Source organism: Balaenoptera acutorostrata, chromosome 4 (assembly GCF_949987535.1).
Source record: "Balaenoptera acutorostrata chromosome 4, mBalAcu1.1, whole genome shotgun sequence".
Lineage (NCBI taxonomy): Eukaryota > Metazoa > Chordata > Mammalia > Artiodactyla > Balaenopteridae > Balaenoptera > Balaenoptera acutorostrata.
Genome location: NC_080067.1, coordinates 40,213,300 through 40,240,750, shown reverse-complemented (window position 1 = coordinate 40,240,750; position 27,451 = coordinate 40,213,300). Strand labels below are relative to the sequence as shown.

Sequence of the window (27,451 nt, the reverse complement as noted above, 5' to 3'; positions counted from 1 at the left end):
AACTTTTTCATTTCATCTTTATGACACTTCTTCCTTGGGTAGGTATTACTATCTTCATTTTAAAATCAAAGAAGCTGATGCCCAGTTAAGCAACTGGCCTTTATTACAGAAATAGCAGAATTGGAATTTGAAGCCAGGTCTCTCCAAATCCAATGTCCTTCCTTTCCAATATACCACCCTTCCTCTTTAATAGGACTTCTCTAATCGCAATGCCATCTTTCCTCTGTACACCCCCTTCCCTGAACATTTCCTTCATGTTGTCTGGGGCACTGGGTGAGTTAAAAAAATCGCCTATCTATCTCTGGGTTAGGATAATTCAACTTACTTAATTGTTTAGGTCATGTAGCCCCTTGTTTCCTCCACAATAACAGGATAAAGAAAGAGAGGAGTTCTGCTTTCCAATGTCTTACATCACCCAGACAATTGGCAGCCAGGAGTCAGGCAGCTGCCACACTCTTCAGATGTCTATTTAAAGTTCAAAGAGATGCTGGATAACAATAACAAAGAGGTAAGCGTGGCCCTGACCAGCCCACCCCACAACAGGAAGAATGGCTGAAAAAGGTAAGATTTAAGACATCCAACTCTCTTGGCAAGTAAGGCTCCAGGCTCCGTGGTTTATCTTCTATTTCCCAATATTTGCTGTTTCTTAGTTATTCTGAAGAGTGTGGTATCTCTGCTTAAGTATCATTAACCGCATATGTTAGTGTGGCTGCAAAAAATGCATTAGATATGTAATTTATGGACCATGTCTATACGTCACATGAATAATTTCGAAAGGATCAGATAAACAAAAGAGCTTAATTTGTTCATGCTTGTTTTGAAATATGAGTTAGAGGTCAGTTATTCTCCAGTGTTGTACTGGATTTGAGGCATTGTGGTGTGCTGGGCTAGCATTAAGGACATTTGAATTCTGTGTCAGATCTGCTACTGAATGGCCATGTGAGTTTGGGGGAAATCCCTCTACCTTTCTGAGTGTGTTTGTTTCCTGACTCTGAAATAAAAATAAATAAAATAGGCTTAGTATGCTTCACATCTGAACTTCTTTTTTTTCTGGTTTTTAAATGTTTTTTATTTTTAAGAAAAATGATTGACTGTAATAAATGATAAAATGGGCTGAATATATATATATATATATATAGTGTCCAAGTAAGTTTTCAAATGCCTATGGGAATGGATGCTTTTAATCCTGACAACAATCTCGTGAGATATGAGGTGTTATCATCATTCCCATTTTATAGATAAGGAAACTGAGGCATAGCAACGTTTAGTAACTTGCTTGAGGTCACGTATAGGAGCGTGGTGGCACCAGGTTTTAAACCCGGACGGAGAGAAGAATTTTGGAGTTACTGTTCATATTTAAAAAGAAGAGGTTTTGTGCTTATCTGTGTTACTAGTGTGACGTAGGCAGAGTATGTTGTGTTCCTACATATTCCTATGTCAAACCAATGCTACAGATTATAATAAAACGTAAAACACTACTGTTAACAGAACACAAATGCAGGTATACGTTTGAGTATTTAAATGCACAGTCAGTGGTATTGTTTTACGAAGAATAATAAGTAATGAGATACACTACGTTTAGTGCTTTATTATATGTAAATTTCAGAACTGTATTAAAATATGCTTGTATAAAATACTTAAAAGTTAATACCAATATTTTAATTGAGCATTTATAAGTTCTTTCTTTGAAACTGGGAAAAATACTAAACCAATATAGGAACAGTTCAAGAAATTACTACGTACTTCCACTGTAATGCTACCTTAATTCATAAAAAGGCTTTCATCCAAATGAGAGTAAAAAGCATATCATAATGTCTCCTTTATCCTTAAAGCAATACCACGTGGCAGGTAAAGAGAAAGAAAGGGTTTTTTTCATTTAGAGGTTAACGCTTTGTTCAAGGTCACAGTGAGACGGACAAGCAAGGAAAGCTGCTGACTTGTGAGAGTTAAGAGAGACTCCAAAATTTTTGGAAAAATAGATTTAGACTATTAAAATTCATTTTAATTTCAGAATATTTGCTGTTATGAGTGTCTTCTAATTTTAGAAGTGTCTCATTTCCTGATGATTTTAATAGCACTTAAAAAACTTCACTTTTAGAGTGATGGAAATTGTAATAGGAATGCAATTGCTAAGAATATGCATTTTCTTTGTTAGCTAATGGCATAAAATCTGTGTTTTTCAATTAGGAATATATCTGAGCCTTTAACACAGGGACATTAATTCTATATTATGTCTTTCTGTGCTGTTTGTTTTGAATCATTTGGTGTGGTGTGTTGGTTGAAACAAGATTGAGATGCAGTGAATATTAAAAAAAAAGATACTTTTATAAGTTGCTTTTTTACAGGTAAGGATACAAATAGGAGACACAAGAGGAATTATTATACTTTTGTCTTTTACGCGTGTGTTGGATCAGTGTTGGTTGCCGTATTGAACCAGTTAAAAAAATAGAATCTCTTTTCTCAATGATTACATAAGGTGTAATGCTTTCCTTTTCCTATGATAAAAGCAGCTATCAAGTCTAAGAACGATTTTCAACACCTTTCCCTATGTTATGACGACTAGTTTAGTAAGAATTACCTCAGAGTCAGTCACTTTCCAGCGTTTCTATGTAAACAGCTGGTCTCTGTGTTATTGAACAAATGCATGAATCTGTTCTGTATACACCACAGACACACCCACACAGTAATTAGAATTTACAAAGCCTTTGTAAACACGTGATGCCATTTGATCCTCACAACAACTCCTGGAGGTGGATATCACAAGTTTCATTCTCTGTGTCTTACAAATAGGGAAGTTCAAGCTCAGGATTGTCCAAGGTCACATAACTGTAAAAGGAAGGCCTATGGTTTGAACACAGGTCTTCTATTCCAAATACCCAGCTGAGTCACAAGTCCCTTTGTAGAAAAGAAAATAATAATCTTGTATGGATGTGATTGATTAGAGAGTGTACTTTTCCCTTGATATTATATCAGATTTCCTCTTATCCTTTTGATTCAGAAGATTTAATACCAACATGACCTACCTAATCTGTTCTCTCTTGTTTATTTTTTCAGCGGTGTCTACATTTTCACACCTTCTGGTCCCTATTCTTCTCTTGATTGGCTGGATTGTGGGATGCATTGTAATGGTTTATGTTGTCTTCTCTTAGAAAGGTAAAGTTTTCAATAATTGAATGTTTCTTCACAAAGAAAGAATACACATTACTCCAGAAATAATCTTTTTTGTTTTACTAATGGAACATTTTATCGTGCAGGCAAGAAGACTTCAGATTGACATCATTTAGAAGAATTAAGAAAAGCATGGAAATGACAGATTATTAAATGTTTCTCGTGTAAATAACTGCAATGTTTGTTTGACATCAGTTTATAAAACTTGCATTTGTAAACTGGTACTTCAGTGGACATAAGAATCTTCAGAAACATGTTTAAAATTCTGGGTACCAATAATAACTATAAGAAAATATAGATGAATTTCTCTATAACCTGGGAGTAGGAAAACTATTCCTACTTAATATGCATAAGCAATAGGAAAAAGTTTGGTACATTAAATTTTTTGGCCACCCCTCAAAAAACAGAAAAACAGAAAAAATGAGCTAGAGATAAGAAGAGACAGTTCATAGAAAACAAAATGTGAATGTAAACTTGACCCTTAACCTCTTTCTTACAATAAGAGAACTGTAATTAACACCACATTGAAGAACCATTACCTGTCAGATGATGGGAAAAAATGAAGATATACCAATATATGTCTTGGTAAGGCTGTAAGACTTGGTAAGTGAAATAAGCACTCTCATATACTGTCTTTAGAAATTCAAAATGGTACAACATTTTTAGGGGTGTTCAGCAATCAAAATACCAAAATTACATATGTATTTAACTTTTGACCCAGCTATCCCTCTTCTAAGAATATTGACATTTCCACAGATACACTGCTAAAAATACAAAATGGTATATACACAAGTCTATTCATTATGGCATAATCTGTTAGAATGAAACTCTGGAAAAAGCCAAATATCTATTAATAGAAGACTAACAATAAACTGTAGTCTATCTACATAATGTGGCACTTAAGCAGCTGTAAAAAGGAATGAATGAAGGGGGTTCTCTATATGCTGATGTGATGTTATCTCGAGGGCAAAGTATTTATTAGGTGAAAAAAACAGGTACAGAACAATGTATGCTACCTTTTGTGTAAAAAATGAGGGGTTATACCAATATGCACACATACCTGCTTATATTAAAATACTGGAACAGAGGAGCCACAAATGGCTAGATATCTCTGAGTGTCCCTTGTTTTGGAATCAAGAAAATATCTTATAAATTTAAAAAAAACAAAGAAAAAGAAAAACATAATCCCCAAATTTAAAGCAAATTGAAACAAATCTAATAGTACATCAAATTGGTGGAGGACCTGTTAAAACACAGGTTGCTGGGTCCCACTCTCAGAGTTTCTGATTCAGAGATCTGGGGTGAGGGGGCCTGAGAATTTCATTTCTAACAAGTTTTCAGGTAATATTGATGCTGCTTGTCCAGAATGCATAATTTGAGAACTACGGCTCTAGAAGTGCTATGGTCTGAATGTTTGTGTCCCCTCAAAATTCATAGGTTGAAATCCTGACCCCCCAACTTTGATGGTATTGGGTGTTAGGGCAGGGATTGGGAGGTGATTAGGTCATGAGTGTGGAGCCCTCATGAATGGGATTAGCACCCTTATAAAAGAGGCCCCAGAGAGCTCTCTAGCCCTTTCACCTTGTGAGGACACAATGAGAAGTTTGCAACCTTAGAAGAGGGCCTCACTTGAACCTGGCCTTGCTGGCACCCTGATCTTGGACTTCCAGCCTCCAGAACTGTGAGCAAAAAATGTTTGCTTGCTGTTTATAAGCTACCCACCCGTCAGTGTTGTTTTGAAATAGCAGCCCAAGTGGACCAAGACAAGAAGGGACCCAGTTTCTTCCTTGTAATTTTAGCATCCTTTTCTATTCAATTAATTTTCCTACTGAAATTAATCTCATCAAAACAATTAGAGAAAGCTTTGGCTTTGTTCACTGATTCTTATCTTTTAAACTTGGTTAAACATTTCAAAAAAGCTTTTTTAAAACTTCTGTTTAAAGCAATATTTACAAAATGCTAACATAAAATGTGTATAAAATTAGGCTCGACTATTTTCATTAACAACTTGACCTAGTTTTAGTTTTCTCCAGACTTGAGAAGAATGAACTCACCTTGAATCAGAGGGCTACTGGATTCGGCTCCTGCAGTCTTGTGAAAGCTGACTGTTAAATTTTCAGGAATTTTGAAAGTTAGGCTACATCTCATTGGCAGCTGGAAATTGGCCACATGGGAGTATTTATATCACAGCAGTCAACAAGTACTGTAAATCAGGGCTTCTTCCCACTGGACAGCCGGTTCTTAAGGACACCCCTGACCTGAATCCCCTAGACTTCCCTGATGCTTGTATGGTTTGTGAGGGCTTCAAGACCATGTATCATTTTTTTTTCCCTTCTTCACATTCTGTTTGAGTTAATTAAAAATATAGTCTTTCTATTCACTTGACCTCTTTCTGTGCTATAGACTTTAATGAGAAACCCATGAAAGCAGTAGACTTTCTCAGAATACATACATTCAAACAAAACTGTAGATGTTATTTCAAGATGCTATTTCAATGGATTTCCTGAAATCCATTAAAAGACTCCCTAGGTAAAGTAGCCCCTGGGCTGTCACCAACTTTCTAAAGGCTTTAGGCTACTTTACAGCTGGGCTCTGGTTTCCCTTGGGTTTAAGGACATCAACTCATATTTTAGCTTTCTTCCTGGCTAGAGACTGGGTTTTTCTGTACTTCTTTCTGCCGACACCATTCCTGCATGACCTGTCAGTCATCTTTCTTGCATTTTTATACCACAGAGTCCTGGCATTTGGTTAGAAAGTTATAAAACAAAATTGTGGCAACCTATGTTTTATGTCAGAACAACTTTCCTTTCTTTAGAGTCTTTTTCTCCACACACACTGGTCCTTTTCTTTAGCCCTTTGAAGCTATAGGATATCTCATTTCTTGTTCAAATGTGTGCACAACTTTTCCCTGGAACACAAAAAGCTTCAGCATTCCCATAAATCTTAACTTTCTATCTTTGACAAAGACTTTCTTATTTCAAGGGCTCAATATTCTTTTCCTTAGCACTTTAAAGCAAACTGTAGTGTTGTTTTTAAGCAGCAGTAGAAATGAATTTCCCTATAATAAGTATTTTGATTCCATGTTTACACATCCAACCTGATCATTTTCTCAGAGAACAAAGAAAGCTTAGTGCAGTGAAAAGAACAAAAGTTTTGGAAGTCAGATTGTTGTATTCTAACTTGGGAGTCCTTTGAGTGAGTAGTTAATTAATCTCTCTAACCTTAGTTTCTCAACTCTAAAAGAAGAATAATATTTTCATGGGATTGTTGTGAGGACTGCAGTGTTTTCTAAACCTGCCTGAACTGAAACAATTGAGTCATTTGTTAAAAAGACAGATTCTCAAGCTCCTGCTCTGGAGAGTTCATTTCAGTAGGTCTAGAGAAGGCCTATTAAGAAATCAATTCCCCAGGTGATTTTTAGTATCACAGAAGTTTGGAAACACACCTATCATATGTATATGTGTGTGTGTGTGTGTGTGTGTGTGTGTGTGTGTGTGTGTGTGTGTGTGTGTAGGCATTACTCCCTGGTACATGAGACCCTGATCAATGACAGCTTATATCAGTAAATCCAAACCACTTTTCTGTTTATAGCTGCAACAAAAAATTTGCACTTTATTATATTAGCTTATATTACATTATACTTTTTAATTAAATGAAGTATAATGATACATATTATTTGTCCACTAATATTTTCATATATGTGAGTTTTTTCCTCTGTTAAATTTAAGCCCTTTATGAGTGAATCTATTTCTCATCTCTCCAACTCATAGTACAAAACAGACAACTAATAAATATGTATCAAATGGGTAATTATTTCCCCCTTACAATATTCTTGAATGCACAATGTTGATGTTCTAACTTTGAACTTTCAAGATGTCGTTGGAGCAATGTAAGCTGGATTGGAATTCTCAAAGAAGTAATTAGTGATATGTGAACAATAGGATTAGGTAGGTGATGACATACAGATCTCACAAAGCATAGAATCTTATATGCTTTTAAATTTCCAAAACCTTCAGCTTACATTCTATCAAACTGCAGCTATAACTCTTTGAGAAGAAGAGTTTAATGAGTTAACTGTTACTTAAAATTTTCTGATTGCATAATGCTCGGCCTTACATCATCACCAACCCTCACTCTGTGCCCCTCCCCCTCAAGGCATGTATTGATGTCAGAGCTGAGAATACTATTTCTCTATACTGTAATTAGGACATAAAAACCTCTCAAAGAAAGCTTTTTTATTACTAGCCATGTCTGGAATAAGAGGTAAATTCCAATGAGTTTTGAAATATCTAAGGAAACTCCTCATGAGCAACCAAGCCTGGTAGAGCTGAGGAAATTTACTAGAGAATAGAAGGCTAGAGGTGAGATCCCTGTCACAACCCACAGTAATGTTTTCAACTACGGTCGGCCCTCTGTGCCCACGAGTTCTGCATTATGGATACAACCAACTGCAAATCTAAAATATTTGAAAAAATTCCAGAAAGTTCTAAAAAGCAAAAATTGAATTTGCTACATGCCAGCAACTATTTACATAGATTTACATTGTATTTACAACTATTTGCATTGCATTTATATTGTATTAGGTATTATAAGTAACATAAAACCTAAATGTAATTGGATTAAAAACCTAAATGTAAGACTGAATACTATAAAACTCTTAGAGGAAAACATAGGCAGGACACTCTTTGGCATAAATTGCAGCAATATTTTTTTGGATCTGTCTCCTAGAGTAATAGAAATAAATACAAAAATAAACAAATGGGACCTAATTGAACTTAAAAGCTTTTACACAGCAAAGGAAACCATAAACAAAATGAAAAGACAACCTACAGACTGGGAGAAAATATTTACATACAATGCGACCAACAAGGGATTAATCTCCAAAATAGTCAAACAGCTCATGCAACTCAATATCGAAAAAAGAGATAACCCAATCAAAAAATGGGCAGAATATCTAAATAGACATTTCTCCAAAGAAGACATACAGATGGCCAAAAAGCATATGAAAAGATGCTCAACATCACGAATTATTAGAGAAATGTAAATCAAAACTACAATGGGGTATCACCTCACACTGGTCAGAATGACCATCATCAGAAAATCTATGAACAATAAATACTGGAAAGGGTGTAGAGAAAAAGGAACCCTCCTACACTGTTGGTGGGAATGTAAATTGGTACAGGTACTATGGAGAACAGTATGGAGGTTCCTTAAAAAACTAAAAATAAAACTATCATATGACCCAGCAATTCTACTCCTGGGCACCTACCCAGAGAAAACCATAATTCAAAAGATATATGCACCCCAGTGTTCACTGCAGCACTATTTACAATAGCCAAAACATGGAAGCAACCTAAATGTCCATCGACAGAGGAATGGATAAAGAAGCTATGGTACACATATACAATGGAATATTACTCAGCCATAAAAAAGAATGAAATAATGCCATTTGCAGCAACATGGATGGACCTGGAGATTATCATACTAAGTGAAGTAAGTCAGATGGAGAAAGACAAATATCATAAGATATCACTCATATGTGGAATCTAAAAAGATGATACAAATGAACTTATTCACAAAACAGAAATAGACTCACAGACTTTGAAAACAAACTTATGGTTACCAAAGGGGAAAGATAGGAGAAAGGGATAAATTAGGAGTTTGGGATTAACATATAGACACTACTATATATATATAGACACTACTATATGTGTGTGTGTATATATATATATATATATATATATATATATATATATATATATATATATATATGTATGTATGTTAGATAGTCAACAAGGACCAACTGCATAGCACAAGAAACTCTACTCAATACACTGTAATGGCCTATATGGGAAAAGAATCTAAAAAAGAGTGGATATATGTATATGTATAACTGAATCACATTGCTATACACCTGAAACTAACACAACATTGTAAATCAAGTATACCTCAATATAAGATAAAAATTAAATTAGAAAGATAAAATTGGATACATAAAAAAATAAAGTACACAGGAGGATGTGCATAAGTTATATGCAAATATTATGCCATTTTGTGTAAGGGACTTGAGCATCTGTGGGTTTTGGTATCTGCAGGGGTCCTGGAATCAGCCCCATGCAGATACCCAGGGATGACTGTAATGTCCATCTGTAGATCTTGTAGTTAAATAAATCTTCTCTTTTTATTTTCTGAGGAAATTATTTCCCATTTTTACTATTTATTTTATTATCCCTTATTATTGCTTATTGCAGTTTCTCCGACATTGCCTCCCCCTTTTTCTTTGTTTCTTTTTTTTGGACAAGCAGAGGTATTCCACTTAAAACACAAATATACATTGGCCTAAGATTCCTTTATAGGAAAGAATACCGAAAGCTGAAGAATAATATTTTGAGTTGGTAATTTCCCAGAGAATGAGATAGATGAATGTTTTACTTTTATTCCACTCTCTTTTGAAAGTGATTTCTTGGTTTGCAAAAGTGAGATGGGTATGCAATTTCTTATAAATCATCTGAATGAATCCTGAGTGGGCACAGAGCTGGGGTTTTTTTTTTCAGAAGGTCAGAAATAGTCAAGAGTTTAAGACTTTCATAATTATCCTAGATTTAAGTCCATTTTCAGTCATTTTCTTGGGCTGGGCATACATGCCGTTATAAATTCAAAATTCCAAATGACACAAATATATATCTGCCAAAGTTCTTTTTGGAGCTTATGCCTATGAATATTAAAGGAAATTAGATATTGATTGCAATCTTGATGCTGATTGAAACAGGGTCATGGAGAAACTGTTTTGAGTTGTAATAGGTTACTCGCTCTGTAAAATTGGTCCAGAAGTGAAGAGTAAATGGAAATAGGCTTCTTAGTGGTTTGCATACTGATGTGCTCAAAGCCACATTTTATCTCATCTGCATCATGTGAAGGTATACTCAGGATAGGATGCATTTTGATTTAGAAAATGCAATCCCTTAGTCTAATAAACATGGTAATCTCATCAGCATATTGTAGACATTGGGCATATTCCTTCATTTATCTTGCTAAAGGTAGAAACTTGCTTTTGAGCCTGTTGACAATAGATGGACAGATTGCTTTGGAGTCAGAGTACGATCATCTCTTCAAGCAAGTGGCCAGATCCATCCAATTTTGTTTTTCCCTTTCTGCTCCTGTTCTTTTATTTAATATTCTCTCACTTTTCCTATTCTCATATTTAACCAACACATCTTTTCCAGTTTCAGTAGCCTGTGCAGAGTAATGGGATCACCTTTAATACCAGTAATTCAAACTTCCCTAGTTGCTGCTTCCCTCCTGATGAGGAACCCAGGAGGGTCTCAAGTGGGCATATAAATAAATGTCTGCCCCTTCTAGCCACCATTTCTCCTCTGCAGAACCCCACAGTTTCTCCCAGGCACCATGGATGGTTTCCCACTTCTCCCCACCTCTCCCATCAGAGCTCTCATTGGATTTGTGTGGTGGTCTACAGTCAAGTTGCTGTTTGTGGAATTCTAAAGCAGTACTGCCTATGCCACCATGTGCCTCAGAGCTTAATAGTTCCTTCCATTTTTATCCCCAGCATCTACTCTCTCTCCCTAGAACCCAAACATACATCCAGGCAAGGCCCAGACAGACTCACCCGCCACGCTAAATTCACAATCGCTGCACCAAGCTCCTCAAGCCTGGCTCCTTCTCTGACAGAGATGAGTTCTTCCAGGGGGCTCCTCAGGTTTCTGCAAAAAGCCTTTAGTTCAGTGGCCCCATTAGGATGCCGAACAGGCTGAGAACTGTTTGGATCTCACTGCCACCCTAGTAACATATCTGGATTCTCAGAGTCCTCTGATACAAACAAGTGGGGCCAGTTATAATTTCAAACAAAATACAAGTCTCAACCCACCAAACTGATTTTAAAATCAGTGGCTTGACCAACAATTTGAAAAGCACTACTTAGAATTCAGTGTTTTTAGACATTACCATCTTGGTAAGAACTTTCTCTGACCACCCATGTCTCCAAACATACACACACACACACACCCATCTAGGGTCTTTATTCTTCCTAAGTGAGAGCATTTCCCTTTTGCATCCACCACTGGATGGTAAACTTCTTCAGTGTAGGACATGTGACAATGTAGGATTCACTGGAAATAACAGGGAAATGTCCAACAGATATATGTCAAGTGAATGAATGAATGCCTGAACATTGCCTTTAACCAAACAGCCTCACAAGACATATCAAGTGTGTGAAGCTCTTAGCACAATGTCTGTCACTTATTGAATGTTCAATTTGTATGAGATTATTTTAGTCATTATTAGTATCACAAACTTCCTCATTACTTCTTTTTTTTTATATAAATTTATTTTATTTATTTATTTTTGGGTGCGTTGGGTCTTCGTTGCTGTGCGTGGGCTTTCTCTAGTTGTGGCGAGCAGGGGCTACTCTTTGTTGCAGTGCGCGGGCTTCTCATTGCGGTGGTTTCTCTTGTTGCGGAGCATGGGCTCTAGGCACGTGGGCTTCAGTAATTGTGGCACGTGGGCTCAGTAGTTGTGGCTCGCGGGCTCTAGAGCGCAGGCTCAGTAGTTGTGGCACACGGGCTTAGCTGCTCTGTGGCATGTGGGATCTTCCCGGCCCAGGGCTCGAACCCGTGTCCCCAGCATTGGCAGGTGGATTCTTAACCACTGCGCCACCAGGGAAGCCCCTCATTACTTCTTATATACATTCTTATTTATTGCACCCAACAACTCTGTGAAGTAGATGCTATCATCATCTTCATGCTGTGGAGATAAGGAAACTGGAGTGCAGAGATGTGGAGACTTACTCATGATTATTATAGTTAATATTATTACAACCAGGACTTGAACACACATCTTCTGATTTTGAATTACAAATTGTTCTTCAACTATACTATATGATCACCAAATTACCAGATTTTTTTCCAGTTATACTGTGAGATGCACCAGATTTCAGGGGAAGGAAATCATTGACCTAAATAAGGGATTGACAGCTACATTTGTTTCTTCTGGGCAATACTTCATTTTCATGCTGCTTGGTCTCCACAGTTAAATCCTGTAGCAAGACCTCCCTTACCTCCTTTAACCTCTTTTTGGTTTTCTATAATTTTCTGTTATTTCAGTCCCATTCTGTGCAATGTTTTCAAGTTCTTAGATTTCTAAAAGTCCCGTGATATAAAGGCAACTTGTACCATAGAACTTAAGGTTCTTGACCAGCTCTATATCTGGGCTGCCTGCTCTCTCTTATAGCTCTAAACCAGTTTTGCACATTCTGTTCCAAAAAGAACCACTATTGTCCCTAACATACTCCACCTCTCTTCCCAACACCTACATTTATACAACTGTTGATACTTCCTTCCACCCTTTAAATTTTGGCTCAACATGAATATCCTCCATAGAACTTTAAAACTTTCTCTATATCTGCAGATATGGAGAGTAGTTGAGGGTTTTCATGTTGTCAGTACTGTACAGAGATAGTCACACAGGCGTTTGGAAGTAAAACTATAATCCCTAGATGTCAAGAGTTTTTAGATGCTTGCATAGTTCTCACTAATAAGAATAACGTATGTAGAAGACTATCATCAAAAGGTACATATGCAATAAATGACTTCTTCTCTCTAAACATTTCAAACAATACAGAAGAAAGTAAAAAGCTTAGATTCCCTTCACCTATCTTTAATTCTACTCCCTGGTCAGAGATAACCACAATTAGCTATTTAGTGGGTATCAATCCAAAAATCATTTCAATGCATTTACAAAATAGTTTGCATGTTATAATTGTAAAAATGCTTTCTTATACATTATTTTGCTTGATTCTCATGAAAGCTCAGTGTATCTAGATGTGTGTAATGAGACTTATGAAGGTGGACTTGCCCAAAATCTCACAGCTGGTCACCAGCTCAGCTGAACTTAAATCCGTGACCTAGGGCTCTGAATCACATGCCAAGTACTGTTCTAAGCATTTTGCCTGTGTTAGCTCATCTAATCTTTATGATGGCTTTCTTAACTAGGTGTGACTATTATGTCCATTTAAAGATGAAGAAACAGATTCAGAGAGGTTAAGTAACAAGCTCCAGTCACACAGTTTGTCACTATCAGAACTTGAACCCAGGAAGTATCCTTTTGAGCCTGGAGATCGCTATGTTATGTTGTATATTCTTTCTGCTATAGAAAATTCTGTCTCAAAGCCTGTGCATTTAAGCCTGGTAGAGCTGCAGAGAGCATTGTACTCTTACAGCAAATGATTTAGATCTTATTTATGCTGCTGCACGTATCTATATTGCTTATATTTTTGTATCCCATTAGATTGTATCGTCATGTAGTTAAAGCACTCTGAACAGCTCTCCTTGGTGTGAGATGCTCAATAGTCTACCTTCTTTCTTCCCCTCCCCCTCTTCTTTTTCTTCTTCTTCTAAGGCAGAGGCTGATGTATTCACTTTCCCACCATTCTTGATTGTATATCCACTGAAGGCGGTGTACAGTGACGGTGATATGGGAGCTCTGAAAGTCTCCCTGGGAGTTGCCTGGAATATGTCTCTAGAAAGTGATGATTTTAAAACTTTCAAGTTTAGGGACTTTGCTTCACAGTCTTGGGACTTACATGTGATACAAAAATACCCACAAAAATAATCCTTTAGAAGACTTTTAAAAAATCTACGTCTACATAAATTCACTTTAGAGAAAAGTAAAAAAGATAAATCAGTGGGCATTTCAGTAGTAACTCTAATACAGGAATCCAAAGAAGTTTTAAAAGAATAACAGCAGCAGCAGCAACTCATTATTCATTGTAACTTTATGGACACAGTTAGTGACAAGGAAAACTTTTGAGAAGAAAAGTGGTGTGGTGTGTAAACATGTCAGGTCATAGGAACAGAGTGGAGTCAAAGCAGACAGCAAGGTTTTGTGATGCATCATCTGGAGGAAAGCAGATGCAGGGTCAAGTGTAGGGCAGAGCTCCTTGTTACATTTTCAAACCATATCCCAGTTTGCACTGATGTCAGCATAAGAAATTTAGCTACCGAGAAGCATTTGAAACTCATTGCCTATGATAATTTTGCTTAACAGTTATCAGCTGGAATTTCTTCTTTTAGGGGAAGGCCATAGCCCAGGGAGTGAAAGCATTAGTGCCCTTCTGATTAATCATCTTAGTCTAAGAAACAGTAAAGGAAAAATCCGACTCAATACTCAGCTCTGGAAAAACTGTTGGAATTCTTCTGCCCTTGAGATAGGTGAAGTATGAGTTGGTGACTGCCTATAGAAGAAGGACTTGAAGAACGATGGAAACCTAAAGCCTCAGTAATGATCAATCATGTTGTAGTTAGACTGATTTCTGACCAAACTACTCGATGTATTGTCTTTTTTTTTTTTTTTTCACGTCTGGCCCATAGTTTGATAAAGGAGTATAAGAGAGATTTTTTTCCCTAGCAAGTTGATGAAAATGTGTTTTACAACCAGACCAGGGATCTGTGTAGTATGAATTATCTTTGCAAATAAGTATCCAAAGCTATATTGTTGTTTGGTGTTGCGTGGGTAAGGGTTGGTTTTTCTCAAGTCAGTGTACTCTGTATTTATAAAGCCTACCCCTCAAACCACCTTTCTAACCCATCCCTCTACACCCCTCTAAATCTTATGTATTGCTTTTCAGTAATTCACTACTATCATTTTTGCTCCCATTAGGTTCTATCTAAAGGAATTTTAATCATTTAGTAAAGAAAATAAAGTCTGTGTGGCTATGTGTGTGTCTCCTGAAAGAGAAATTTGACAAAGACGTTTCCTTCCTTTTAAAACTATATCAAGTCTTTGGGTATTTCTTACTCCAGTAGTTCTCAAAATTTGGTCCCTGAACTAGTGGTATCAGCATCATCTGCAAACCTGCTTGAAAGGCAAATACTTTGAATCAGACACTTTGAGGGTAGGGCCAAGCAATTGGTGTGTTTACAAGTTTTCCCAGTGAATCCGAGGCACACACGCTCAAGTTTGAGAATCCAATGCATACATGTCTCCAAACCATCTAACTTTCCTAAAATATCCTCTCAGCTTGGGCATGTATAAAAATACTGACACAGTCTATTTCTTTGAAATCCATGAATTTCTTTTTAAATTAAAGATTACAAAATGGTGTTTGCTCTCTTTCTGAATCTGGAACTAATTTAGTCATGGTGAATTCTACATTAATATACACGTCGATAATTTAGGGGTCCCAGATTCACATGCCTTTGGGGCCAGCAAGGTAGCAGAAGTGAGTGAGACGGAAAACCAATATAAGAAAAACAGAGAAGAATACTGACAACTTTGTGGACAAATGGAGAGTTCACTCCTTCCTGCTCAAATTCATTGAAATACATATCTCAAAGAATATTGTCTGTTAGAACATATCTTCTTACAACCTTTGGTTTATACTGCAGCCAACAGAACAAACAAAAAGATCTATTTAAAGTCTACTCTCAAGGAAAGAACTTGTAAATAGTGATTTTAATTCTGATTGCTGTTGGAATTACATATATATGTAAATAAAAGAAAATAAAAATGTATAGTACAGTAAAATTCTTTGTTTTGAGTTATACTTTAGGAAACCAAAGTAGGGTTTATAACTAAGTTTAAAGACTTGTGCAGGCTTTGAGATCTTTTTACAATGACTTGATTTTATTTCCTCATCTGATTTCACTTAGCATTAAGTTAAGAAATATATGCAAGAGCAAATACAAGACAGCTGTAACTTGTAAAGAAATCAAAGTGTGGGAAGGCAAAGAAATTAATGTAAGATGTACATTTTTTTTTTTTTTTTTTGGGCAAATAATATTTATTTATTTATTTATTTATTTCTGGCTGTGTTGGGTCTTCGTTTCTGTGCGAGGGCTTTCTCCAGTTGCGGCAAGCGGGGGCCACTCTTCATCGCGGTGCGCGGGCCTCTCACTATCGCGGCCTCTCCTGTTGCGGAGCACAGGCTCCAGACGCGCAGGCTCAGTAATTGTGGCTCACGGGCCCAGCTGCTCCGTGGCATGTGGGATCTTCCCAGACCAGGGCTCGAACCCGTGTCCCCTGCATTGGCAGGCAGATTCTCAACCACTGCGCCACCAGGGAAGCCCAAGATGTACATTTTTGATCTAAGATCACTACTATACAGGACTCTTGGGCTTTTGGATAAAAAGTTAATATAAGTAAAGCAAGTGTTAATGATTTCCTTTCATCTAATGAAGGTTTATAAAAGAAAATGACATTTCTGGGTTTTCTCCCCCTTTGAAGAGATGAGATTGGCTTTCCAGTTAACAAATACTCCCCCCTCTCCTTCACCTCAAAATTTGAAAAACAGAGTTTTTTTTTTAGCTTAAAGATTATATTTGTTTTCACTGGGCTTCTGGAAACTATACTATACATTTAAATAAAGTTTAGAGGAAGGGTCTCTTTTTTCTTCCAGTTTTATTGAGATATAATTGACATATGGCACTGTTTGTTTTAGGTGTACAGCATAATGATTTGACTTACATACATCATGAAATGATTATCACAATAAGTTTAGTGAACATTCATCATCTCATATAGATGCAAAATTAAAGAAATATAGATTTTCACAGGAAGAGCTCTAATCTGAAGGGCCGGGTACCAGGCTTCTGCCTGTGGTACACAATGAGCAAGTGAAACTAGTTGAAGCACAAAGGAAAAAAAAGTTCCACCTAGGAAAACCACAAACTAGTGAAAAGTTTACTAAGGCAAGGCATTGGAGGAGAGATCTCCAGGAAGACAGGAGGGAAGGCAGACTTTAAGAGCAAAAACTGGAATGGGGGCGGGGAGGAGCAGCCAAGACGGCAGAGTAGAAAGACCCTGAGCTCACCTCCTCTCACAAGCACACCAAAATCACAACCATCTGCAGAACAACCATCGAGGAAAAACACTAGAACCCACCAGAAAAGATCTTCTACAACTAAAAACATAAAGATGGAACCACGACAAGATGGGGAGGAGGGGCAGACTTGGGATGTAATCAAATCCCATACCTGCTGGGTAGGCGACCCACAGATTGGAGAATAGTTATATTGCAGAGGTTGTCCCACAGGAGTGAGAGCTCTGAGCCCCCATGTCAGGCTCCCCAGCCCAGGAGTATGGTACGGGGAGGACGAGCCCCCAGAGCATTTCACATTAAAGGCCAGTGGGCTTAATTGCAGGAGCCCCACAGGACTGGAGGAAATAGAGACTTCACTTTTAAAGGGTGCACACAAAACCTCATGTACACCAGGACCCTGGACAAAAGCGGTAATTTGATAGGAGCCTGGGCCAAACCTACCTGCTGGTCTTGGAGAGTCTCCTGGAGAGGCAGGGGGTGGCTGAGGCTCACTCTGGGGATGTAGACACTGGCGGTAGATATGTTAGTGAACATTCAACTGCATGAACACTCCTGGCAGCTGCCATGTTGGCTAATTAGAGCCAAGACTGGTCACACCCAACAGCCTACAGGCACCAGTTCTGGGACTCCTCAGACCAAGCAACTGGGTGGGGATACAGACCCACGCCTCAGCAGACAGACTGCCTAAAGACTTCCTGAGCCCAGAGCTCTACCTACCAGTGGGCAGGCACTGACTCTTCCTGCCAGGAAACCTGCACAAGCCTCTAGACCAGACTCACCCACCAGTGGGCAGACACCACAGGCAAGAAAACTATGATCCTGCAGCCTGTGGAATGAGTCTGCCAAAAACAAGCCAGACCATACCCTGAGACCAGCTTCACCCTGGCCCTTCCCACTAGCAAGCCAATGCAAACTTTGAGACACACTCACCCCAAACCCAACCATATCAGGAACCAGCCCTCCTCCTTCAATGACTGAAACAAGCTCTGGGATCCCTGGGCCCTGCAGCCAGACTCCAGGAACAAGATTTGCCTGCCAGCAGTCCGGCACTAACCCCAGGATCTATCTTTACCTGCCAGTGGGTGGACCCTGACTCTGCCCACCAGTGAGCCACCACTAGCCCCAGGGACCCCCACGGTTCTACAAACATCCATCTTGTGACCAGGCCCCACTAAAGAGCAGCCAGCAGCATCTGCACAAGGCAGGGCCTGGCAACCAACCAGACGAGGGGCCAACCAAGCCTACCAGACAGCCTGCATAGTCAGCCCACAACACCAGACGGACACATGCAGCCCTCTTAGGGGGAGCCCCTAGAGCATATAGCTTAGGTGATGAGAAGGGAGGACACTGCTTGGATGCATAGGACATTTCCTCAGAGAGCCACTTCTCCAAGATCAAGAAACATAACTAACCTACCAAATACATAAAAATACACATAGCAACTTAGACAAAATGAGGTGGCAGAGGAATGTGTTCCAGATGAAAGAACAAGATAAAACCCCAGAAGAAGAACTAAGTGAAATGGAGATAGGCAATCTATCAGAGAAAGAGTTCAGAGTAATGACTGTAAAGGTGATCAAAGAATTCAGGAGAAGAATGGATGCATAGAGTGAGAAGTTAGAATTTTTTAACAAAGAGTAAGAAAATATAAAGAACAACTAACCAGAGATGAAGAATACATAAATTAAACGAAAAAAAAAATACACTAGAAGGAATCAAGAGTAGACTAAGTAATACAGAAGAATGAATCAGTGAGCTGGAAAACAGAGTTGTGAAAATCACTGCCACTGAACAGAAAAAAGAAAAAGAATTTTAAGAGATCTCTGGGACAACATCAAGCACCCAATATTCACATTCTAGGGGTCCCAGAAGGAGAAGAGAGAGAGAAAGAACCTGAGAAAATATTAAAAGGGATAATAGCTGAAAAGTTCCCTAACCTGGGAAAAGAAAGAGTCACCCAAGTCTAGGAAGTGCAGAGTCCAACGCAGGATGAACCCAAAGAGGAACACATCAAGACACATTGTAATCAAAATGACAAGACTTAAAAATAAAGAGAGAATACTAAAAACAGCAAGGGAAGAGCAACAAATAACATACAAGGGAATTCCCATAAGGCTATCAGCTGATTTTTCAGCAGAAACTCTGCAGGCCAGAAGGGAGTGGCATGACTGTTTAAAGTGATGAAAGGGGAAAAACTACTACCAAGAATACCATACCCAGCAAGGCTCTCATTTAGATTTGAAGGAGAAATCAAAAGCTTTACAGACTAGCAAAAGCTGAGGGAATTCAGCACCACCAAACCAGCTTTACAATGAATGTTAAAGGAAATTCTCTAGGTGAAGAAGAAAAGGCCACAACTAGAAACAAGAAAATTACAAAATGAAAACCTCACTGGTAAAGGCAAACATACAGTAAAGGTAGGAAGTCATCCACACACGAATATGAAATCAAAACCAGTAAGCATGAGAGGGAGAGAATACAAATGCAAGATATTTAAAACACATTTGAAATTAAGAGATCAGCAACTTAAAACTATCATGTACATACATATACATTGCTATATCAAAACATTACAGTAAATGCAAACCAAAAATCTGTCATAGATATACACACAAAAAATAAAAAGGAATCCAAAGACAACACTAAATATAGTAATCAAATCACAAGAGAAGAGGACAAAAGAGGAAATGGGGAAAAAAGACCTACAAAAGCAAATTCAAAACAATTAACAAAATGGCAATAAGAGTATACACATTGATAATTACCTTACATGTAAATAGATTAATGCTCCAACAAAAAGTCATAGACTGGCAGAATGGATACAAAAACAAGACCCATATATATGCTGTCTACAAGAGACCCACTTTGGATCTAGAGACACATACAGACTGAAAGTGGTGGGATGGAGAAAACGTATTCCATGAAAGTGGAAATCAAAAGAAAGCTGGAGTAGCAATATTATATCAGACAAAATATACTTTAAAATAAAGACTGTTACAAAAGACAAATAAGGACACTACCTAATGATGAAGAGATCAATCCAAGAAGGAGATATAAGACTTATAAATACATATGCACACAACATAGGAGCACCCCAATATATAAGGCAAATGTTAAAGACATAAAGGGAAAAATCGACAGTAACACAATAATAGTGGGAGATTTACACCCCAATTACATAAATGGACAGATCATCTAGACAGAAAATCAATAAGGAAACACAGGCCTTAGATGACACATTAGACCAGATGAACTTAACTGATATTTATACAGCATTCCATCCAAAAGCAGCAGAATACACATTCTTTTCAAGTGCACATGGAATATTCTCCAGGATAGATCACATGCTAGGCCACAAAACAAGCCTCAGTAAATTTAAGAAAATCGAAATCATATCAATCGTCTTTTCCAACCACAACACTATGAGACTAGAAATCAACTACAAGGAAAGAAGTGCAAAAAACACAAACACGTGGAGGCTAAACAATATGCTACTGAACAACATCTGAATCACTGAAGAAATCAAAGAGGAAATAAAAAAATACCTAGAGAAAAATGAAAATGAAAATACGACCATCCAAGACCTATGGGACGCAGCAAAAGCAGTTCTAAGAGAGAAGCTTATAGCCGTACAAGCTTACCTCAGGAAACAAGAAAATCTTGAATAAATATCCTAACCTTACACCTAAAGGAACTAGAGAAAGAAGAACAAACAAAACCCAAAATTAGTAGAAGGAAAGAAATCACAAAGGTCCGAGCAGAAATAAATGAAACAGAGATTAAAAAACAATAGAAAAGATCAATGAGACTAAAAGCTGGTTCTTTGAAAAGATAAAATTGATAAACTTTTAGCCAGACTCATCCACAAAAAAAGGGAGAGGGCCCAAATCAATAAACGTAGAAATGAAAAAGGAGAAGCTACAACCAACACCAAAGAAATACAAAGGACCATAAGAGACTAGTACAGGCAACTATATGCCAATAAAATGGACAACCTAGAAGAAATGGACAAATTCCTAGAAATGTGCAATCTCCCAAAATTGAACCAGGAAGAAATAGAAAATATGAATAGACCAATTACCAATAGTGAAATTAAATCAGTAATTTTAAAACTCCCAAGAAACAAAATTCCAAGACCAGATGGCTTCACAGGCAAATTCTATCAAACATTTAGAGAAGAGTTAACACCTATCTTTCTGAAACTATTCCAAAAAATTCCAGAGGAAGGAACATTTCCAAGACAAAGATATCACACACAGAAAAAGAAAATTATAGGCCAATACCACTGATGAACATAGATGCAAAAATCCTCAACAAATATTAGCAAACTAAATCTAAGAATACATTATAGAATCACACACCATGATCAAGTGGAATTTACCCCAGGGATGCAAGGATATTTCAGTATTGGCAAATCAATCAATGTGAAACACCACATTAACAAACTGAAGAATAAAACCATGTGATCGTCTCAATCGATACAGAAAAAGCTTTCGGTAAAATTCAAAATCCATTTATGATAAAAACTCTCCAGAAAGTGGGCATAGAGGAAAACATACTTCAACATAATAAAGGCCATGTATGACAAACCCACAGCTAACATACTCTGGTGAAAAGCTGAAAATATTTCCTCTAAGATCAGGAACAAGACAAGGATACCCACTCTTGCCACTTTTATTCAACATAGCTTTGGAAATCCTAGCCACAGCAATTAGAGAAGAAGAAGAAATAAGAGGAATCCATATTGGAAAGAAAGAAGTAAAATTGTCACTGTTTTCTGATGGCATGATTCTATACGTAGAAATTCCAAAAGCACCACCAGAAAACTACTAGAGCTCATCAATGAATTTGGAAAAGTTGCAGCATACAAAATTGATATACAGAAATCTGTTGCATTTCTATACAATAACAATGAAATATCAGAAAGAGAAATTAAGGAAACAATCCCACCTACCATTGCATCAGAAAGAATAAAATACCTAGGAATAAATCTACTTAGGAGAAAAAAGACCTGTACTCTGAAAGCTATAAGATGTAAGATGCTGATGAAAGAAATTGAAGATGACATAAACAGATGGAAAGATATACCATGTTCTTGGATTGGAAGAATCAATATTGTTAAAATGACAATACTACCCAAGGCAATCTACAGATTCAATAGAATCCCTACCAAATTACCAATGGCATTTTTTCACAGAACTAGAACAAATAATTTTAACTTTTGTATGGAAACAGACCCCAAATAGCCAAAACAATCCTGAGAAAGAAGAACCCAACTAGAGGAATCATACTACCTGACTTCAGACTATACAAAAAAGCTACAGAGATAAAAACAGCATGGTATTGGCACAAAAACAGACACATAGATAAATGGAACAGGATAGAAATACAAGAAATAAACACAGGTGCTTATGGTCAATCTACAACAAAGGAGGCAAGAATATACAATGGAGAAAAGACAGCCTCTTCAATAAGTGGTGCTGGGAAAACTGGACAGTTACATGTAAAAGAATGAAATTAAACATTCTTTAACACCATTCACAAAAATAATCTCAAAATGGATTAAAGACCTAAGTGTAAAACCAGATACTACAAAACTCCTAGAGGAAAACATAGGCAGAACACTCTTTGACATAAATTGCAGCAATATTTTTTTTGGATCCATCTCCTAGAGTAATAGATATAAACAAATAAATAAAAAATAAACAAATGGGATCTAATTAAACTCAAAAGCTTTTGCACAGCAAAGGAAACCATCGACAAAACAAAAAGACAACATATGGAATGGGAGAAAACATTTGCAAATTATGCGACCAACAAGGGACTATTTTCCAAAATATGCAAATAGCTCATACAGCTCAATATACAAAAAACCAATCAAAAAATGGGTAGAAGATATAAATAGCCACTTTTTCCAAAGAAGACATGCAGATGACTAATAGGCATATGAAAAGATGCTCAACATCACTAATTATTAGAGAAATCAAATCAAAACTACAATAAGGTATCACCTCACACTCATCAGGATGGCCATAATTTAAAAGTCTACAAATAATAAATGCTGGAGAGGGTGTGGAGAAAAGGGAACCCTCCTGCACTGTTGGTGGGAATGTAAATTGGGGCAGCCACTATGGAAAACAGTATGTAGGTTCCTTAAAAAACTGAAAATAGAGTTGCCATATGATCCTGTAATCCCACTCCTGGGCATATATCTGAAGAACACTCTAATTTGATAAGACACATGCACACCAATGTTCATAGCAGCACTATTTACAATAGCCAAGACATGGAAGCAACCTAGATGTCTATCGACTGATGAGTGGATAAAGAAGATGTGGTGTATATACACAATGGAATATTTTCTCAGCCATAAAAAAAGAGGGAAATAATGCCATTTGCAGCAACATGGATAGACCTAGAGATTACCATACTAAGTGAAGTAAGTCAGACAGAAAAAGACAAATTTCATATGATATCACTTATATGTGGAATCTAAAAAAATGATACAAATGAACTTATTTACAAAACAGAAATAAACTCACAGAAATAGAAAACAAACTTATGGTTACCAAAGGGGAAAGGAAGGGGGAGGGATAAATTAGGAGGTTGGGATTAACATAAACACACTACTATATATAAAATAAATAAACTACAAAGACCTACCATCTAGCACAGGGAACTATATTCAATATCTTGTAATAACCTCTAATGGAAAAGAATCTGAAAATATATATATATATATATATATATAAATAAAACTGAATCACTTTGCTGTACACATGAAACTAGTACAACGCTGTAAATAAACTACAGTTAAATTTTTAAAAATATATATATAAAGTATATTTTTCCTTGTGATGAGAACCCTTAGGATTTACTCTCTTAACAACTTTCATATATAACATACAGCAGTGTTATTTATATTTATCATCTTGTACACTACACCCCTAGTATTTATTTATATCATAACTGGAAGTTTGTACATTTTGACCACCTTCATCCAATTCCCCTCTTCCCTCCCCATCCCCCACCCCGTTAACCACAAATCTGATCTCCCTTTCTATGCGTTTATTTGTTTGTTTTTGAAGTATAATTGATAAAGTTTCTTTTTTATCTTTTTCTTTCAAACAAGATCATTTATATGTTTTAAAACTCATATGTTTATGTTCTGATGACAGTGAAATTCTCTATACCCTGGTATTTTCAACCATGATGTAGACAAAATTCTAAAAGTTTACCTAAGAAATTGGCCAATTATAGAACTGAAATCTGAATCATTAGTTTCTGAAGCATGTCTTCCTTCCTCTGTTCCCCTTTTCAACTAAATCAGTGGGTTATAAACTCAAATGCCTGCAAGGTTCAGGTGATGGAAAGAGTAAAACTGGTTGGTTGGAGACTATGATGATTTGGAAACAAATGCCCCATCTGAAGTAGGAAGTCACTACTCTTAGCTGAAACAAATTTTTGGCATGTAAGAGCTTAAGACAAATGTTATCAGAACTTCCAATTTTTCAAGAGAAGCTAAAAATATCTTTTTTTAAAAAATGTGAAGTTTTTGCATTTAAAGTGCTGTCTATTAATTTTAAAAAAAGCCAACACAGTACCTGGGTCAGACAAAATGCTCTATGGTTATATCCTCAGAGCTAGCACTTAATCACGCCTTTCTCTGATGGCTACAAGGATGATGGATACAGTATGGGACCTTTCTCCGAAGTATTGGCAGAATTCCCTGAGACATCTTTTTCTGGGGTTACTGTCTAGATGCCCACTATCAGATGGCTCTTGCACAGAACTGGCTGCTGTGGCATTCTTTGCAAAGACTGAACTTACATAGCTTAAAGTCTTTGGTAAAGCTCCACATGGGCATTGGAAAGGTGACCAACTATCCCAGTTCGGGTATCTATGGAATGGGAAAAAATATTCACAAACCAAATATCCAAAATATATAGGGAACTTCTATAACCCAAGCAAAAAAGCCAAATAATCCAATTAAAAAATGGACAAAGGAACTGAATAGACATTTCTCCAAAGAAGATATACAAATGGCCAAAAGGAATATGAAGAGGTGTTCAACATCACTAATCATCAGGGAAATGCAAATCAAAACCACAATTAGATATCACCTCACATCTGTTAGGATGGCCATTATACACACACACACACACACACACACACACACACACACACGTCTGGTCACCACAATGCTAATTATAACCTCTATCAAGGGGATAATGGCCAGCACACATAGAGGAAAGTTGTGGCAGGCATCCATACTAAAATAAAAATTTTTTTTGCACCAAAAATATTAGACTCATGCAGCCTACACAGGGATGCTCCCACATAAAAACAGCCCTTTAAGGTCACAGTAGATAACTGCTCCTCCTAAATACATAGAGTCAGAGAAATATAAGTAAAATGAAGAAGCAGAGGAACTACTCCCAATTCAGAGAACTAGAGAATTCCCCTGAAAAAACAATGAAACAGACCTCTCCAGTGTACTAGACTCTGAGTTCAAAAAGGAAGTAATGAAAATACTGAAGGAATTAAGAAAGGCTATCAATAGAAGTGCAGATCACTGTAACAAAGAACTAGAAACTATAAAGAGGAGCCAAGAAAAATTAGAAAACTCACTTGCTGAGATGAAAGCCAACTTAGAGGCAATAAGTAGCAAACCAAATAATGCAGAAGAATGAATAAGTGATCTGGAAGATAGAATAATGGAAATCACCCAATCAGAACAGCAGACAGAATGACAAATTATAAAAATGAAAGCAGGACTTCCCTGGTGGTGCAGTGGTTGAGAATCTGCCTGCCAATGCAGGGGACACGGGTTCAATCCCTGGTCCAGGAAGGTCCCACATGCTGCGGAGCAACTAACCCCGTGCATCAAAACTACCGAGCCTGCACTCTAGAGCCCACAAGCCACAACTACTGAAGCCTGTGTGCCACACTACTGAAGCCAAACACCTAAGAGCCCATGCTCTACAACAAGAGAAGTCACTGCCATGAGAAGTGAACTACCAAAGTGGGTAGAGGGAACGTATCTCAACATAATACAAGTTATTTATGACAAAGCCACAGCTAACATGACACTCAATGGTGAAAAGCTGAAAGCCTTACCACTAAAATCTGGAACAAGACAAGGATGCCCACTCTCACCACTTCTATTCAACACAGTATTGGAAGTCCTAGCCACAGCAATCAGACAAGACAAAGAAATAAAAGAGATTCAAATTGGAAGGGAAGAAGTAGACTTGTCATTATATGCAGATGATATTACCATATATAGAAAATCCTAAAGACACCACACAAAAACTACTAAAATTGATAAGCAAATTCAGCAAGGTAGAAGGATACAAAATTAACATACACAAATCTGTTGCATTTCTTTACACTAACAATGAAATATCAGAAAGGGAAAGCAAAAAAAAAAAAAAATTCCTTTTAAAATCATATAAAAAAACCCAAAATATTTAGGAACAAACCTGACCAAGGAGGTAAAAGACTTATACAATGAGAACTATAAAACATTGATAAAGGAAAATGAAGATGATTCAAAGAAATGGGAAGACATCCCATGCTCCTGGACTGGAAGAATTAATATAGTTAAAATGGCCATATCACCCAAAGCAATCTACAGATTTAGCGTGAGCCCTATCAAATTACCCATGACATTTTTCACAGAACTAGAGCAAATAATCCTAAAATGTATATAGACCCACAAAAGCCCCAGAATTACCAAAGCAATCCTGAGGGGAAAAAAAAAAACCCAAAAACAAATCTGGAGGCATAACCCTTGCAGACTTCAGACAATACTACAAAAGTGTAATCAAAACTGCATGGTAATTGACACAAAAACAGACATATGGATCAATGGAACAGAATAGAGAGCCCAGAAATAAACCCACACACCTATGGTCAATTAATCTTCGACAAAGGAGGCAAAAATATACAATGGAGAAAAGACAGTCTCTTCAGCAAGCGGTGTTGGGAATGTTGGACGGCTGCATGTGAATCAATGAAGTCACAACACTCCCTTTCACCATACACAAAAATAAACTCAAAATGGCTTAAAGACTTAAATATAAGACTCGACACCATACAACTCCCAGAAGAGAACATAGGGAAAACATCCCCTGACATAAATCATACCGATGTCTTCTTAGGTCAGTCTCCCAAGGCAATAGAAATAAAAGAAAAAATAAACAAATGGGACCTAATCAAACTTAAAAGGTTTTGTACAACAAAGAAAACTATAAACAAAATGAATAGGCAACCTACAGAATGGGAGAAAATATTTGCAAATGATACAACTGACAAGGGCTTAATTTCCAAAATATACAAACAGCTCATACAATCCAAAAACAAAAAAACCAAACAACCCAATAGAAAAATGGGCAGAAGACCTAAATGGACATTTCTCCAAAGAAGACATACAGATGGCTAACAGGC

General features: G+C 37.1%; 1 protein-coding gene across 2 annotated transcripts in view; it reads left to right on the top strand.

Moving 5' to 3' along the window:
• The window catches only part of STRIT1 (small transmembrane regulator of ion transport 1), a 51,883-nt gene extending 48,537 nt beyond the window's left edge, over positions 1-3,346 (top strand). The window contains exons 1-4 of one of the 2 annotated variants that reach the window (XM_028164265.2): positions 259-273; positions 372-561; positions 3,055-3,153; positions 3,255-3,346. In XM_028164265.2, the coding sequence (XP_028020066.1) occupies positions 549-561; positions 3,055-3,149 (108 nt within the window). In that variant the 5' untranslated portion in view covers positions 259-273; positions 372-548 and the 3' untranslated portion in view covers positions 3,150-3,153; positions 3,255-3,346. Of the gene's footprint in view, positions 1-258; positions 274-371; positions 562-3,054; positions 3,154-3,254 lie in introns of those variants that run through there. The other variant, XM_028164264.2, reaches the window with a different exon arrangement.
• The last annotated feature ends 24,105 nt before the right edge of the window (positions 3,347-27,451 follow it).